At 39.2% G+C, this 17571-nt stretch overlaps 1 protein-coding gene across 2 annotated transcripts in view; it reads left to right on the forward strand.

The window, feature by feature from the left end:
• The window catches only part of LOC134530928 (UDP-N-acetylglucosamine--dolichyl-phosphate N-acetylglucosaminephosphotransferase), a 59688-nt gene that overhangs the window by 38984 nt on the left and 3133 nt on the right, over window positions 1-17571 (forward strand). Inside the window, exons 5-7 of one of the 2 annotated variants that reach the window (XM_063366244.1) lie at window positions 4189-4377; window positions 7279-7522; window positions 9196-15679. In XM_063366244.1, coding sequence (XP_063222314.1) covers window positions 4189-4377; window positions 7279-7522; window positions 9196-9261 — 499 coding nt within the window. In that variant the 3' untranslated portion in view covers window positions 9262-15679. Of the gene's footprint in view, window positions 1-4188; window positions 4378-7278; window positions 7523-9195; window positions 15680-17571 lie in introns of those variants that run through there. The other variant, XM_063366245.1, reaches the window with a different exon arrangement.

Consider the following 17571-nt stretch of genomic DNA (forward strand, 5'->3'; position numbering starts at 1 on the left):
GCAGCACCTCCACCCAGGTGGTGCTCGCAGTGGTCGCAGCTGGTAGGCTCTTCGCTCCGGTCGCAATGCGTCCCACGTCGAACACCCGGGTGCTGGCCAAGGTTTGGCGTGGTCCCTCGGCGCCTGGTATGGCGTGGATGGGTACAGCCTCCTCTTCCGTTCCTGTATGCCGGGCGGGTTTGGAGTAGAGGCGTCCTCGTCATCCAGTTCCGTCACCATGGAGGTTGCGTCGCTATGGTCGTTCTGCGGTTGTGCCCTAAGGACCTCCCCGGACTCGTTCTCGAGGGGTGATAGTTGCTCCAAGTGTGGTTGCGGTGTCTCGCAGCGTGCGGCAGTGCGGTACTGGCCAGGGTGCTGGCCGGCAGGGGCAGCGGTGACCAAGGTCAGGCGGGCGGCAAGCGCGGGCAGCGCTCTGCACGGCCCGGCTCAGCCGCGCCGACATGCGGGCGCTCCACGGCCCGTCGTGACAGACGGATGACAGGTGTCAAAGTCCGGGTGACGGTCACATGCGGTGGCGGGGTGGTCGGGCGTCCAGGTGCCGTGGCGTCGACCTGCATTGCGTCAGGCAGATGCAGGGAGCTCAGGTGACCCAGTAGCCGCGGTGACACCACGGTGCGGCGTCCCAAGGTTGCCGACTTGCAGAGTGAGCGTGGCGTCTCGGGCATTTTTGATGTGTCAGGTGGTAACGAAGATGGCGTCAGCATCGTGCGCATCTGACTTGTTCTGGCGGGTTGAACCGACTGTGCCTCGAAGCCAGGCAGGCACCGCGGAGCAAATCCAGGCGGCGGGGCCTCGCTCAGGTGTCTCGGCGTCAGGGCCCGGGACATTGCGTCGTACAGCTTCCCGTTTGTGACTGCGCACTCGGGTGGTAGTGACGATGGCCACATGACGTCGAAGCCAGGCGGTGGCGAAAATGTGGCGCGACATGTCGGCGCCGAGTGTGGCAGCATCCGTGATGAGTCGTGTGACGGTGACGATGCGGGTTGCGTCGGAATGGACCTTCATGGCACCGTGATGGCGGTCAGGTGCGGTGGCGAGGCCATCTCGGCGTCGGGAGGTGTCTCCGACACGAGGCGGGTTCGGGACAACATGGCAGACTGTGGCAGGATGGTCGGCATCGTCCGTCGCTCAGTTGGCTTCTGCGGGTCAAGCGTCATCACAGTCGGGATGAGTGGCATAAGGTCGACGAAATGTGGTCTCGCTGGTGACGGTGTGTCCGGACTTGTGTCGGGAGGCGTCAGGTCTACGAGAGACGCTGAGGCTGGTGGCTCCGGGACAGGAGGCGGCGGGAGCAGGGTTGCCGGCGTCAGGATGTTGAGGTCGGCGTCGGGACGGTAGGCATTGGAGACATTGCACGTGACGGTGCAGATGTCGTGACGTGCTTTCGTGATACTGGAGTCCGTGTTGTATGTGAGGAGTCGTCTAGATGCTGTGCGGATGTTGTTCCGGCAACGGATGGCGTCCTTGGTACGTAATGCGTCTGCGTGAGTGGCGTCTGGATGTCGTGAAGCGTCGAGGCATATTGTAGGGGAGGAATTGTTAGCGTCGCTGCCGGATACCACACCTGGGTGGCTCGGTGGGCGGTATATTGCGTGCACATGAAGGTGAAGGACTTGCACCACAAAGTCCCTTCAAGCTCGCTGGTACAGTGACAATGCCATAGGCCGGCACATTCGTCACAGTGGTAGCCCACGCTACTTCCTCTTGGACACGACACAGCTCCACAAATCGTCACCCCGTATATGCGGTACTCTTCACAGTAGCCGCACTCGTACCCAGCAGCGGTCCTGCCATCTAAGTACCAACTCGGGCAGGGGTAGTAACACCCAGTGCATTCGTCCGCATACATCTCTACGCACATGGTGCTCCTGTTATGGTGCGTGTTCCGCGGTGTCGATTCGTTTATTCACTCGTGGCGCTGTGCTGTCTCCAGCTGGGTAGGTGCCCGGATAGCAGCACAAAGCGGAGGCCGAGAATGGCCGCGGCGCAGGCGGAGATGTGGACGGGCGTGCGAAGCGGTGGCCGAGAGCGCCCGGACAAACGCGCAAAGCAGAGGACGGAAACAGGCGCGGTGGAGGAGGGGGAGTGAGGATAGCCATGCGCAGCGGCGGCCTAGAGTGCCCGGACAGCCACACAAAGTGGCAGTCGAGAGTGGCCGCAACGCAGGTTGGGATGCGGATGGGCGTGCAAAGCGGCGGACGAGAGCGCCCGGACGGCCGCACAAAGCGGAGGTAGAGAATGGCCGCAGTGGTGGAGGAGTGTGGAGGAGTGTGGATGGTGACGGTGGTCCGCGTCACGTGCTGGGCCGGAATGTTCGTTGGGAGGGGGGGTTGTTCCTCGCCTCGTCGCGCCGGCCTGTCTGACCCTAATCCCCTTTTCCTGCGCAAGATGGTCGTCCAGTGTCCGCACTGTGGCCGGAAAGAAAAATGGACAGATAGATGGAAAAAAAATGTTTTTCGTGAGCGTTTTTGTTAAATGAACGTGAAGAAAATCTGGATTTTTCTGTCTTCGCCCCAAGCAGCGGGCGCCAAATGCCGTCATCCGGGTTCTCCTGTTCAAGGTCTGATGTGGTTCCTAGTGGAAAGGCTGGTTTTTTACTGAAAATGTGTCCAGGAGGGCGTCAGGCTAGCTCTGTGGCTAACCACAAGTTGGGTCGTTGGGTGCGAAGGCCCCTGTGTGGCCCGCTAGGAACGGCGGCAGTGGTCGGGGTGGGAGGGACCCCTAGCTATTGATACACTACTGGCCCTACACAGCATAGCACGCTGATTCCTGGCTGGATTAGGGAAGTTCACAAAATAACATAAACGGGTTCAGTTTTGCACTGTCGTATACACGTCGCGTACGGAGTGTGCGGAGTGGACGTTTAATAGAAATTGACAGTTACATTTGCATTTACAGTTACACTATGCTCATTGATTTGCCCTACACAAATTACCTTAGGTTGACACTGAGCACTCTGACGCGCCGTCACTAATAATAAATCCTCACGCCATTTGAGGTTGAGGGGGGAGGTCAATTGGAGGCGGCCAATCCCGAAAATTGCGAACGGCAACGCCCGGGTCCACCTGTGTGGCCCGCGACTCGCGATTAAATTTATCAAAAGTCTTTACGTCGTTGTTGCCGTGATTATCCCAAAGTCTTTGGTAGTGGGAGTCGGCCCATGCCGTATGCTGCACTGCCCCGCGTAATGCTTTGTGCGGGGAGTTTACGTTTAAGCGGCTGGGTTAGGCCCTACACCGTAAAAAGGACTGAGTGCACACGGGGAGTTAAATACGAAAAAGTATTTGAAGCATGACTATAATTACCAGTAGTGAATTCGGTGAAGACAAAAGTTGAGGACTCCCCGTGGGACGCACGTCCGTCCCGGTCTGCGAGTAGCTCGGTACTGGTGTCTGGCCCTGGCGCGAGGGGAGTGCTCAGCGTCCTCTCGTGCCAAAGTTTCTAAAGTTCCGTTATTCGGAAATTATTAAATTAATAAGAGATTGAAAGTGGGTCTAAATTTACACAATAAATAATAAAAATTAACCTAATACAGAGATACTTTTTAGGAATTGGATTCAACAAGTTTGCATTAATTAAGTTTGAATAATGTGAGTCACACTGGAGACTGTTAGTCACTTGTTGACTGCTCCAGTAGCGAGTTATACACAAAAATGGGGAGGTCATAATTACGTCACAGACTACTTTATTTAATTTAGGCTGAAGGCCGCAAGGGAAGCACTCACAAATGTATTACTAAAAATTCACACGTGAGTGACCCGGGCACTACTATATCGCACTTCCCTTGAACCGGTTTTTAATTAAAAGTGATGTTATCATTAAAATATGTTTAATTTATAATGTACAGGGATCGCGGTGGCTGGTTAATTACGGAATGGTCTCTAATTCTACCTTTTGTTCCGTTGCTCGCCTGACTCGGGTGGGCCATGGCTAGGGGTGCGTTCCGTTAGCGGGGTCGGATACTGGCGGTTGCAGGTAGGGCTTTAGGGTGGCCTTTGGTCGGACGACGTCACTACAAGAGGTAAACATCACGTTTACAGCATGTTATGAACCAACGTTGAAATTCAACGTTATGACATTGCTTCAAATTTGTTTTATTCAAAATGGTAAAAAAATATGTCTACGATGTAAGTAAAATGGGTACAAGGATTTGCTTTCCAGAACAACATTGTCTGTGGGGTCCCTCAGGTACCCGTCACAAGTGTTCGTGGGTGACACGTTCTGCTACTTCTCCGGCATGACCTTCGCGGTGGTGGGCATCCTCGGCCACTTCAGCAAGATGTTGCTGCTGTTCTTCATCCCGCAGGTCGCCAACTTCCTGTACTCCGTGCCCCAGCTGTTTCACTTTATCCCGTGCCCACGCCACAGGCTGCCCAGGTGCGTTGCTGCTCCTGGTTTCTCTCGCAGGAAAGATATTTTTTTTTAACTTGTTTAAGCCTATAAATTTCATTAAATTTTAGCAGTCAGCAATCATATGCATTGTCAGTCACAAGGTCATGGTATTGGCTCGCTAGCATGTCAGTCACAAAGTCATGCAATGGCTCACTAGCATGTTCACCAAATAACTGTGAAAGAAAATACTGATTTGATTTACTTGGTTATAAGACACACCTTTTATTGTTACCCCATTTGTTGAGTTCAAAAGTAACTTACAATCAATGGAATCTTGTATTAACCGAATTTTTTAATTTTAATACACACCTATTATTGAGTTTTTGACATTTTAAAATAGGGTGTGGCTTACATTTTTGATGATGTCATACACCCATAGGCAATATCATTAACACAAAGTTTTTCTTTGTAAAATAGCTTGTCAAACATCACATAATCAAATAAAAAAACATTCTTATTTAAGGTCGACCAGTAACAGTATACATAACACATGCTTGGCAGCAGTGTGGGGTTCATAAACTACTACAGGAACTACTGTACTAGAATAAGCATTCAATTATTTTAATTAATTCAAGTGTATCTAATTTGTGGGTAAACTGAGGATCCACAAAGTGTGTGTTAAAATCTATGGTATGTTATATTCAAGTAAAAAAATTAGCTTAGTAAACAATACCACCTAAATTTAAAGTTACTGAAATGTTAGGTGGTATTGTTTGCCAAGCAACGATATGGTGGTTCCATTAGTGACTTTTTTAAAATATGGAATTAGAGTATGTTTCCTTTCATTCTCTACATTATATTATGATACTTTGCACCTAGGTTAACTAAACCAATAAATATGCTTATGGTCTTAAATGCAAAATTTACAGAGAATTTCCTGTACACCAATCCCTCATTTAGCTTGACTAATGCATTCCTAAGAATGTTTGTGTTATTTGAAATCACATATTCTGAAGCATTAGCCTACATAAATAGCAAGTTAATTTACTTAATGTGTTCCAAAATGTGTAGGAAAATATTCTTTACGTAATTTAAATGCGTAGAATAACGCTGAATGATAAATACGTCACACCATTTATATTTATAAGCCTACCATTGAATACTTTGTATGAAAAATACAACACCGTGCAACGGGTGATAGGTGGTTATGTACTTATTGTCGATCAGCTGGCCGACTTGCCCGCCTGGGCATGTCGCGTACATTTCCACTAACTTTACAATCCATCCTTTACTGGCAGTGAAACTAATATTACTGTCAGGATATTTATATTTTAATTTTTCAAAAATTAAAGTGCTTATTAACATATTACCACCTGGTTCACACCAATTCTGTCAGGCCCGTGGTTTTTTTTTTTCATTGCACCAATCATTTAACACCCTTCTCCATGTGAATCATCTGTTCATTTCTATTCAGGTAACTACAGTAATGTCAAATATATTCCCCCTAGTACAACCAAAGGCATTAGACTTATATAAACATATGATAAGAGTACTTATTTTGTACGATTGTGCGTAGACTTGACTTGCTTAAAACTAAAGTGCAACCAACATTAAGTTTGACCTTCATGATAGTCTGCACACTGTAATACTTCTAGTTTTGTCTCAAATACTTGAAAATGATGCATTACGCTCTCACTTGGATGCCGTGATTCCAATATGATTCCAACTGCAGGTGCTTGTGCACGTACAGTTACCGGCAGACATTGAGCAAACATTGCTTTGTGTTTGTGTGAAGCGAGTTCCTTGCTATTGGCTAGACTGAAGGTCATCATCCCGGTCTGTGGCCGGCGACAGCAATACAGCCTGGCGGCATATGCGCGGAATGTGCTGACGTAAAAACATTTGGTCATTTACACTCAATAGCTGCAACTGAACTTGCCATAGCTGATGTTTGTACAACAGCTGATAGCGTAACCTTTGCACGCATCTTTTCCCCTCTCGTATAGTTAACTGTGTGCCACGCACATCTGTTGTTTACCGAGTTGAAGCAGACTTCGTGGCATCATGCTGGCCTTTTTTATTTTTTGCCTGTGGCAATTTCATGCTAACTGAAATTTACAGACGTGCTATTCAAGACTGGGGCAGTAAAATTAACATTGTGCTAAATGAATTTGCACAATTTGAATATGTGCTGAGGGATTGGTGTATATTATTATTATTAGTATATTTTTTAGTTTAAGTTATCAAATAATCTTTACTGACCTCAGACATTTAAAAGATCATAAGATAGAGTGAAAAATTAACATTAAAGTATTAATTAAAAGAATGAAGTAAAAAAAAAATTGTGACCACTGATCAAGCAATGGTGTATTATGTGCAAAAATCATTCAACACTGCCAAAACATTTTATGGGAATCGAGGACAATTAGTGCAAAAGGCCTGTTTGTAGGAAATGTAAAATAATTTGAACAGTTTATATCATTTGAGTGTTAGGAAATGGTTGGGGGCAATGTCAGGTTATTTCATATCTAGTTTACTGTGGCTACAATAAAAAAACATTTGTGATAATAGAAAATTTTTCCATGGACGACATAGAAATGCGTGCTTTCTCAGTATCCTCAGCACATTAGTCGCAACGAGACCTGGCAAATGTTCCGAAAACTAGTCCACTATGAATTAAGGATCAGTTTCACACACCATGTCAGTTAGTGTTAAGTTTACTAGTCATTAACTGTTATTAAAAGGATTATCCTATATATTAATTACAATTTCTTTTTTTTTTTTTTTTGCTTTTTATGTAGCATTATCTAATATTGGTGAAGAATCACACAATTGTTAAATATTATGACTTATGTGACATTGTATTTAGTAAATTTCTTTTGACAAAATTTGCGACCAAAGCACAAATGCCAAAGAGCGTGAGGGAAGCAGGCTGCTCGCCGGCAGGTACAACGCCAGCACGGACCGGCTGGAGGTGAGCACGACCAGGTTCCGGCTGTCGCAGCAGGGCGTGCTGGGGCGCGCGAGCGTGGGCCTGCTGCGTGCGCTGCGCCTGGCGCACGTGGAGGAGGGGGCGGGGGAGGACGGCGACCAGGTGGAGTGCAGCAACCTGACGCTGCTGAACCTGGTGCTGCTGTGGCGGGGACCCATGCATGAGGAGTCCCTCGTCAGGCACCTGCTGGCTCTGCAGGTGGGCCCTCCCTCCCAAGCCCTTCGCAGCTACCGATAACCTTCAGTTACAATGTATTCCAAACCATCTAGATATGTATTGCCAAACAAAATAAAAAACTAAACATCATTTCAAGCCATCATTTAATACAAATACAAGGATGCCATATTTAAATAAATTTCAAATTAGGTGAAGTTGAGCCGTAATAAACGCTTTCAAAAACACTATTAAAACTTTCTTTTTCCATGCTAACGAAAATTTGCAAAATATATGGTTAAACACTAAAATATATTTATTTCGTTTAAATAACCAAAAAAAACTCTTGGTTATCGCGCAATTAGAAGCAATCATCAAACACAAAATGCAATGTCTCCAATGTGCAAGGCACTATCAAATCAACTTTACTTTTCGTAGAATCACAAAACAAGTTAAACAAGTGCAAATAAAATGGTTACACTTATAAAGAAAATTTTTTGAAGCTACAACCATGCACTTTTCTCAACATGTATAAAATTTTAAATATTTGCTAAAGTTAAACTTAAATTGTAGTTTATGAAGAACCATTCATAAAGCTTAACTTTCAAGGAAAATTGTTACTACTACTATGACTGATACATAACTGTTGGCATGTTGGCATGTCTGCTAAGGTGCATACTAATAAGATCTAAAAAACTTAAATTAAAACATTAAAAGTCAATTTTTTTCAGGTTCTTGGACATACATTGTTTTACTTTCTGGTTAATGATTAGTAAAATTAGTTGTTTTGCTTGAAATAGAACTATATAATTAGTAAATTCATTGTTTAATCAGTATTTTGAATTGGCACTAACATAATTTATCTACTATTACATAAGGAGGAAATTATGATTGTTACTCAAATCTTGCCTGGACTTATACTCATTTTATCCAAAAAAAAATCACTCAACCAAAATATATCTCGAACAAAGCTGGGAATAAAAATATGTATTATGAAATACAAAAGTTTTGAAGGGGTAAAAAAAACTAGCAATATGTTCTGTAATTGAAACCTAAACCATTGATGGTAAAATGAAACATCATTCAGTTATCCAGTTCAATCATTATCATCAATTTTTTGATTGAATCACCACAATCTGAGTTAGAAACATTTTGCAACATGTTGTACCGTATTCATGGGTAAAAAAAAGAAAATAGTTTTTCGTTGAAAGACCATCCAAAATATCAGGGGTCATCTTATAACCAACAGCGATGAAGAATCAGGAAATTGATTAGCAGTTGTATTGTAAAAATGTTGAAAAAAGTGTTTAAAATTACAGAATTTTTATATTTTATTATTTATATTGAATGAAAGAATTATTGACATTAAATATTAGTTAAGCATTTTTAATTCTCACTGAGATTTGGGCAAGAAAAAAAAAAAACTTTGTGATTAGTGCATTGACTTCCTATTAAGCAAGGAAAGGAAAAGGGGGAGTTAATTAATATTTTTGAAACCTTGACTCATAATTGGGGGTCGTCTTACATTCAGTTGTCTTATTTTCGAATGAATATGGTATTCTATTGTTCTTATTAATGTCTTTAAGATGATATTTTTTCTCTCTTTTTAGTTCCACATGGTTTTCAGCTTTTTTTTTAAAAAAAAAAGTATTAATTGTTGTATCATGATCTTTATAGAAACAAGTTTTTATAATATCAAAATCTAAACTTTTTTTCAGGTGGTGTGTTCTCTCGTAGCATTTGTGATACGTTACCCCATCGCCTTCTTATTCTACGACATTTGAAGTGTGTAAACAAGATGACATTAGTTTGTTGTGATCTTTAAAAATACCAAAGTAATAACACAGCCAAGTTTGTGGCCAGCTGACGTAGAAACATCACACAAGATAGTGATGTTCACCAGACTTCAGCTGAAAATGCTGTGCGTTGTTATCAAACTCATATCAGCACTCATAATGTATGCTGATTTTACATACAACTCTTGCAGTACGTAATTTTGATATTATATTATTGGCTCAGGCTGGCATTAAGATATCATCTGATCTAATACATGGAAAATAAAGACCTACATGTCATATATTTTTATAATAATTGTAACTAGACAATAGTTTTCTGATTAATTTTCGTTAATGCTACTGTAATATTTTGTAAATATTTTTGTGTAATCAGGGTAAAACTATCAATGCTGCATGGGTAACTATGATTTTTGTTGTTAAGTAATACTATTTGTTAATTTTGTAGAAATTTTATTTGGATCTTAGTTATGGTTACATATTTTAGATATTTTACTCCACAGAAACTGTGAATGTGAGGAGTTTATGGAATCAGGCACTGATGTGTTGTTCAAATACTATTATGTAGGGTGACATATTTGGATTGAAATGTCAAATAGTAGTACTCATAGGTACAGTAGAACCCCGATTTAACGAAGTGCTATGGTTACAGAAAATGTTTACTCTAAATCAATGTTTCGTTAAATCCGATTTACCGATTTTCAATGACCCCCGCACTCATAATCGCGTCCCAACGTTTCCACATCGTAGACAGGGTCGACGCTGATATCTTGTGCTGCCGTGCTATCTCAGACTTCGTCAACTTTCCATCTTCAACGTTTTTGATCTCGCTCGTACGGCCCCCGGTTCGTACGTACACCTCGGTCGTACATACAGATTTTCAGAAACCATGAAAAATGAAGCATAAAATAAAATGTTAAAAAATATGTAAAGTGTAAGAAATACATTAAAGTTTATTAAAATACAAGTCGCAACCTGCAGCGTTTATAACAAATACGATCTACATACACATTGCGTCACAGTAAAAAATTAAAAAAAAAAAATGGCCGCAAATTGATGTAAAATTACCGTCAATAGCGCGCCGTACACGGAGAAAGGTCATTGTACTCGGTCAGCTGCTGTTACGGCGCGGCGTGGCCGCCGGCTGACTCTCTTTGTTCGCTGAGCTGCACAGCACTTATAAAAAACGTATTCCAAAAACTAAACACCGCGCACAAAGCTCTTACTGAGAATAATAGAGCTGTAGCAAACCGTATGTATTCGGTATTGAGTAACGGGTGCGCCATCTAGTAACGAGTAACGAAACGTTACACACGGCTGCATCTTGTTACTCACATTTTTCGTATGTTTTACCCATGCGCGCGCATATTTGGTGAATTTTCGATACAAAGAACGATGTTTGTTTATTAAGTAATGTATAATTTGGAAATTCGTCGTCAAAGTTTTTTACTGTTTATTAAAGGTATTGTGAGAGTAGACAAAGTTTGAGATTGGAACAGAAACAACGTAAGAAAGTATTGTTTACAAATTAGAAATATGTATGAATTGTTTTTTATTATCGTGTATTTTCAGGTTTTTTGTTCTTATCTTAAAAGAGATAATATAAAAAAGCCGCTCTAATGAGATTTAATTGTTTCTTGGTTAACAAAAAAATTGTTTATATTCTATTTATTATTATTATTTATGCGACGTCATACTGTACGCGTACGCAATACGACTCGATTCGTTGCTGCAACATAACATAGCATGTTATGCGGTATCAGAAGTAACGAGTAACGTAACGTGATACGATAGTAACAAGTACTAATTGTTATAGTAACGAATACATACGGGTACACTTTTTTTTGTTACTTTTACACCTCTAGAGAATAATGATAATGGCGTATTGGTGTGACGTAGTCACAAGTTAAATGAACCTGGAGGATGGGAAAGGGAATATTTGGAAACGTGGGATTATTATAGCACTGTTACTATGCGGGCGTGTTTGGAAGATAATGTGGTGAGTCAAGCTCGGGATAGAGGAGGGGGAGGGGGATGCGGACAAAGAAACCTTTCATGACGTCATGTGTCGCGGACAGTCTATCTATCCAGGCGCGCGCAATGGCACGCACCTACGCAATTCAGTTACAGCACCCGGAGTTTTTAAGCAATTTGAACAATTTTTTTAATTTTTTTCGTATTTGGACAGATGATACAAATGCACATATTAATATACAGTACCTCCATTCTATTACTGACACCACAGAGTGTATTTTTTAATAAGATTCCATTACAATTTACTTTCATTTTTTGGAAATATATATTATTATTTTAATAAATTGGTGTTTTTTTGATGGTTCCTGAAAACCTTTACATTAAATCGCTGTTTTCGTTAAATCCGTGTTCGCAAAATCGGGTTCTACTGTATTTAAGATGGAACATTCATAAACGATAAAACCAAATTAAGCAAACAAAATTGCAAACTTTGACACCTGGCCTGACAGAAGCACATTCTGCATGCATCATATGCTCTGTATCCGAGCTCAAGTGATTCATTTAGTCGTGAACAAGTATAGGATTTTAAGTACATATGTTAATATGGTATTTAAAAAATACCATGTATTAATTTCTCTAAGAATAATTGTTTAAAATGGCTCTTGCACCTGTAATTTTATTCATAGTTAGAAGTTCTTAAGACTTTTGAATTGTTACACATTATCTAAGGATTATCTGTACTAATGGGGTAAATTTTTAATGAAGATGTTAAATATTACCATTTAACTGTTTTAAAAGTACCCTCATTTATTGCATAATCGTCACACCTATATTTTAGGGCTTCAAAATTTGGATAAAAAAAACCTCTTGCGTAAATGTCACATGATACTTTTGGTCCCGCTATTAGATTCCGAGCACTTTTTGTAGGTATCTTTTCCATATAAAACAATGTGTTTTAAAGTAGAAATCTAATATTTATTCGGACATTACCACTTACTTATTTAATTAACAGAATTACAAAGTTGTCAGATGTATAAATTTTCTTTTAAAGAAGTTTTTAAACATTATAACCTTTCTGTTCGTCTGCGTCGCCGCGGTGTACCGCTTATAAAAATGTAGCTAGCGCTAGTTGGCATCATACATGTTTGGTTATGTTGCTTCCCATATAGAGTGCACGCACGTAGTCGAATATCGATACTGATATCTCGCTGATTGCATGCAACGCGCGCTCTCTGTCGAGAGCTGAGTTAACTACATTTGTTGGTTTGCACTCTTTCGTGGTGTGCACTACGACGATAGTTATGCTATAGTTCAGGCTCACATTCACATTTTGTTTTTCTATTTAAAGTTAAAGAAAGGTTTTCGTTGTATCACTTATTTTATTAATTTAAATTGTTCGGGGTGCTTTTATATACTCTACTATTTAAATTAACGTACTTTCCATGAATGGGTTTTGTTTTGACGTGATAATGTCTTATAAATCGATGAACGCCGGCTGCACACACGAAAAAGCATGACTCATTGTCACATTCCGCCTGAGCCGAGCTTGCAAGAACCGGCCAACCACCATGCGAGAAAATCTTCTTTAATATCAAACAGGTTACGGCGGGCTTTTAAAAGCAGCAATTTAAAAAATTTAATTTATTTGTTCAATTTTGTCATTTCAAATTAACAATTTATTGACATTGATTTGATTTCAGTTTATTTTTATAACTAATTGTTTGTGATTTTTAAACAAATTTAAATTAAATTTCTCAAAAACTGTAATAATATTTGAAAATTAAAAAGTATGCAATTTATCATCAATGTTTTTTTATGACATTATCACATAAAATTATCGTCCGTAAACCGACTTTACAGACAACCCCCTTTATTATAAATATGTAACTTTACCTGACAAAAAAAAATTTTTTTTTTTCCGCATAAACGTTGCACCCCTACTTTTCAAACTTGATTTTGGTATAAAATGTGCGACGATTATGCGATAAAACACGGTATTTCATTGGTAAAACCAAAAAAAAATTAATATATTTTGCATGAAAACGAAAATTTGAAAGTGTTGAAGTGCAAGGTAGCTCCACTTTTCTTTGAGTAGTGGTTAAACTGAAGGTGGTAATATACGTCATAAATAAGAAAATAAAGAAAGTAAAGGAAAAAATAGGTGAGCTTGATGATTTATGTAAACAATAAAGTAAACATACAATGCCTACAGCAAGGTAAAACTAGATGTCAATTACCTAAAATGTACCAACTGCAAAAAACTTATACAAGTGTTTAATCATTAGTTTATAACAATAGTAAGCTGTCCATTTGTAGAGCCAATATTTTATATTGTTATCAAAAAAAGATCTAATTTTTTCTTTATCATCACGTACTTTATCATGTACGTACCGATCACAGTTTCATTGATGAACTGCTTAAACAATGCGTAGTAGATACATTGTTGATTGTAAATATGTAACTATGGGTGTATTTCACGACTACTTGAGCACTCCTAACAGCCACTGAATGTGTGGTTGGTCTCATTAGTCATTGAGTCAGTCGCCATCATCGGATGTGCGGCTGTCTTCACTTATTATTTCTCCTACCAGAGGTTAGTTTCTCGCCGAAACATATATAAGGCATTAACATATTGATGAGTAGAACCAAGATTTTATGATTTAATATTTTGACCTATTTCGAAGTGAAAAATTTAAGATTTTGTTATTATTTTTTGTGAAGTTGTACATATATGGATTTTTTTATAAACCCCAATAAACCATGTTATTGGAACTAAGGCCTAACTAAACCTTCATAACAGTATCAGCAGTGGGGGTAAAAAATTTGACTTCTGGTTTTAATTTTTTCTGTTGTTAACATAGTTTACACTTTTAATTTTACCTTTTATCACTGCATTGCTGCAATACTGTATACATAAATAAAATACATATCAATTTGCAGTGTTGGAAGTCTAGTTACCTTATGCATTTCCTTTTGATGTATCAGATATTGCTGCTTATATTGACTTAATTATTATAATATTTTTTAACCAAGACTTTTTTACTTTCTTTACTTCCCTGTAAAAATAATACACTAGTATGTAAATAAATTTTGTTGGTAATTCATGCAAATTTTGTTGCGTTACTGACATGCATTTCAGTGTTTCTTCGGTTTTATACCCACCATATAAACTTCCCACTATCCATTTGAAATTTTCAATTTTGACTTCACTTTATATAGAAAATGTAACCAAACACTAAACTTCCACTTCCATTCAGGGCATAGCGACAGGACTATATTATTTTAATGTCCTACTAAACAAAACAATAAATATTTTATACTTTGCACTCCAGAAAGTCAAAAGTTGTGTGAATTAAATTTACAAACAATTTGTGATTGCCTGCATTCGTATGCTCTCAGGTTTCGGTTGATGTCTTCCTTACATATTTATATAATGTTTTAATCACAGTTTTTCTGTTTTAAAATAGACATTTTTACTCAACAGCAGCTTCAGACGAAGTTCAGCAAGTCTTTAGAAGGCCTACACCTAGTTTCACTTTTTATTTTATTTTGCAGCATGAGAGATGTTTGTTATGACACCATAACAGGAATTTGAGAAACACCAGCTGTACTCATCACCCAACACATGAGACACTTGCAAACATTTAAAATGTCTTACTTTCATTTGTCGTAAGAATGAAGGCAAGGTATGTATCTAAATGTGCAAAGGACACAAAAAATTATTTAACTATGAAAATTCCAGTTTTCCGTATTGGCTGATAAAAATTTCTGCTCAGGTGGATCTGGTATTATAAGCTCTGGCTCAGCACTAACGCTTTAATTGCTTATCTAGTTTTTTGGATTGGCATTTTAACCACAACTTCATGAAGTGTTACATTATCACTGTTTCATCACAACAACATTCTTTTCTTGTAAATGGTAAAAAAATTAATGTGTTGTAGTGCAAGCTGCATCATAATTTTTTCAATAATTTTTGTGTGTTTAGCAGCGTTATCTGCATAGTTGGTTATCATTTTACTCAAAACATGTTCATCCATGGATTTCATTAGTCTTAAGAGTCTAATTTTGTTCATCAAAAAGGCTTGTTTGAACTTATAGGTAAAATGAGCACTGTATGCAAACATAATATTAATAAGTTTGAAATCCTGTTCTGACTGTATGCTCTCAGCATAAGTATACCTGTACTTGTGTTCCTATGTACATATTTTTAGTTTAAAATTAATTGCTTTGACACCTGAGGGCTCATTTTTTATGGTAAAAATTGTTTAAATCTTAGTTCATCAACTGCATATTTTAAGTGTTTGTTTCAACTACTAATGAGTGTATTTACATGGAAATTTGAAATTATGTTTTAGTTATGTTAAAAATGGCTAAAAAAAAAAAAAGTGTGTAATTTTGGCAATAAATTAGTATGCATTTAGATTTTTGCTCAAAATACTAGTTTTTATTATGTTGTGTTTTCATTGTAGAATATTTTCCAAGATTTATATAGAATAATTCTTATTTTCTCATCAGAGAATTTGTTGTATCACATGCACAAAAAGTTCTCTTTACTTTTGCAATGGGAAAAATATCCTTAGCTGCTTGCATTACTGGAGAAATAATCAGTTACTATTACCATTATTAATCAACTGCAGCAGTTTAATAAAGAGTTAAAATGTAGTCAAATTAAATTGACAAATTCTAAGACAAGTGATTTTCCTCATGCTGTGTTTCAGTGTCGGCTCTAAACCTTGTTTTAGTTTTAAGTTTTAAACCAGCCTATTGTAGATTAGCACAGGACATTAAAGTGACAATAATAACTCTTTTCCTTTACAAATAATACATTTCAAAGTAACCATTCAAAAGCAAACATTTGAGTTTTGTATTTTACAATTTTAGTTTATGTCTGTGAACATGAATAAAGAGTCAATACTTGGAAATCGGGAATACATGAAGGTTTTCAGCCTCAGTCTCAAAACAAGTACCGTTCAGCATGGAGACAGTAGCACACACACAGCGATAACTTCCGGCACAGGTGCAACCCGAGAGGCGAGACACTGCAGTGGCCACTTCTCACAGCCTTGAGGCAGCACATCTTACTACAAAGTACTTAGACCTCGTAAAACTAACTTTAGTTAGTTGTACTTTCCTTTGATCTCTCTTAAAAGCGCAGCAGTGCCACCACACAGCTCTTATCATTGCAGCCAATGAAAGACAGACTGGGCAACCTCAAACCTTAAATTCTGTCAGGGACAACTTGCAATCAACTGACTATCATTTAAAGTAATTGTGTACCAATGGCAAAATGGTGCAGGTTGGCAATGACTACAACAAATGTCACATTGTGAGCAGCCACTGTTAGTGAAGTAAGTAGGAATGCTAGCAAAAAGTAAACGTGCGATTACACGTACTTGCTTGTGGGGGCAAGTTCATAAAATAGCAAGAACACGTTTCCCAATTCTAAAGTCACCCTAGCTAGTCTCGTTCTTGATCCAGTGGTTTAATTATCTTTATTATAATGTTATTTATGCTAATTTATAGCTGTAAAATGATTGCAAAACACTTGTGTCTTGTCTTAATGTCACGTACAAAATAATTAAATGGGTGGAAGCGGGTAGCATCACACTGTTATGTGAGAATTAGATGAACTGAATATAAATTCTTATTTTTACTAGTGATGGTTAGAATCCCATTTTTCTCGAATCCGAATCCCAAACAGTACCTCGAATCCACCCCTCGAATCCAAATCCAGTTTTCAAGGGTTAATTATAAAATAATTTATAAGTTAAGAGAAAAAATTAAACTATGCAGAATTATTTAACCGTTTAAGTTTTTATTTAAAAAAACAAGGATTTTGACATGGTCTGGATCAAGACGATTCCGTTTTTGGTCACATATGTTTCCTGCAGTGCTGAACAAACGTTCAGAGAACACTGTCGCAGGTGGTGAACACAAATATTTTTTGGACAGTTTATGTAGCCTGGGTGAACACGCAGACTGAGTTTTCCAGTATTCGAGAATGTTTATTTCTGGGTTAACTGTAGGATCACGTAAGAATCTGGTCACTTCATCAATTGCTGTAGAATCTGACTTGGTGGATTTAAGGCATTCAGGCATTATCTGTGAGTACAGTGATTCATGTATCCACGGAAATCGGAAAACGAAATTCAACAACCGACGGAACAATATTTTGTTGTTTACCAACTTGACATTTGTTTAAAGTCCCAAATGAAGGTAAACGCTTTCCTGAAATATTTAATGGAAACTGAAAGGCACCATCTTGGCTTCAATGGTTTTAGGCCATAAGAAATATTGTCGTGCGTCTTTTAAAATTAAGCCTCACTA

The sequence above is a fragment of the Bacillus rossius genome, chromosome 3 (genome assembly GCF_032445375.1).
Source record: "Bacillus rossius redtenbacheri isolate Brsri chromosome 3, Brsri_v3, whole genome shotgun sequence".
Taxonomy (NCBI): domain Eukaryota; kingdom Metazoa; phylum Arthropoda; class Insecta; order Phasmatodea; family Bacillidae; genus Bacillus; species Bacillus rossius.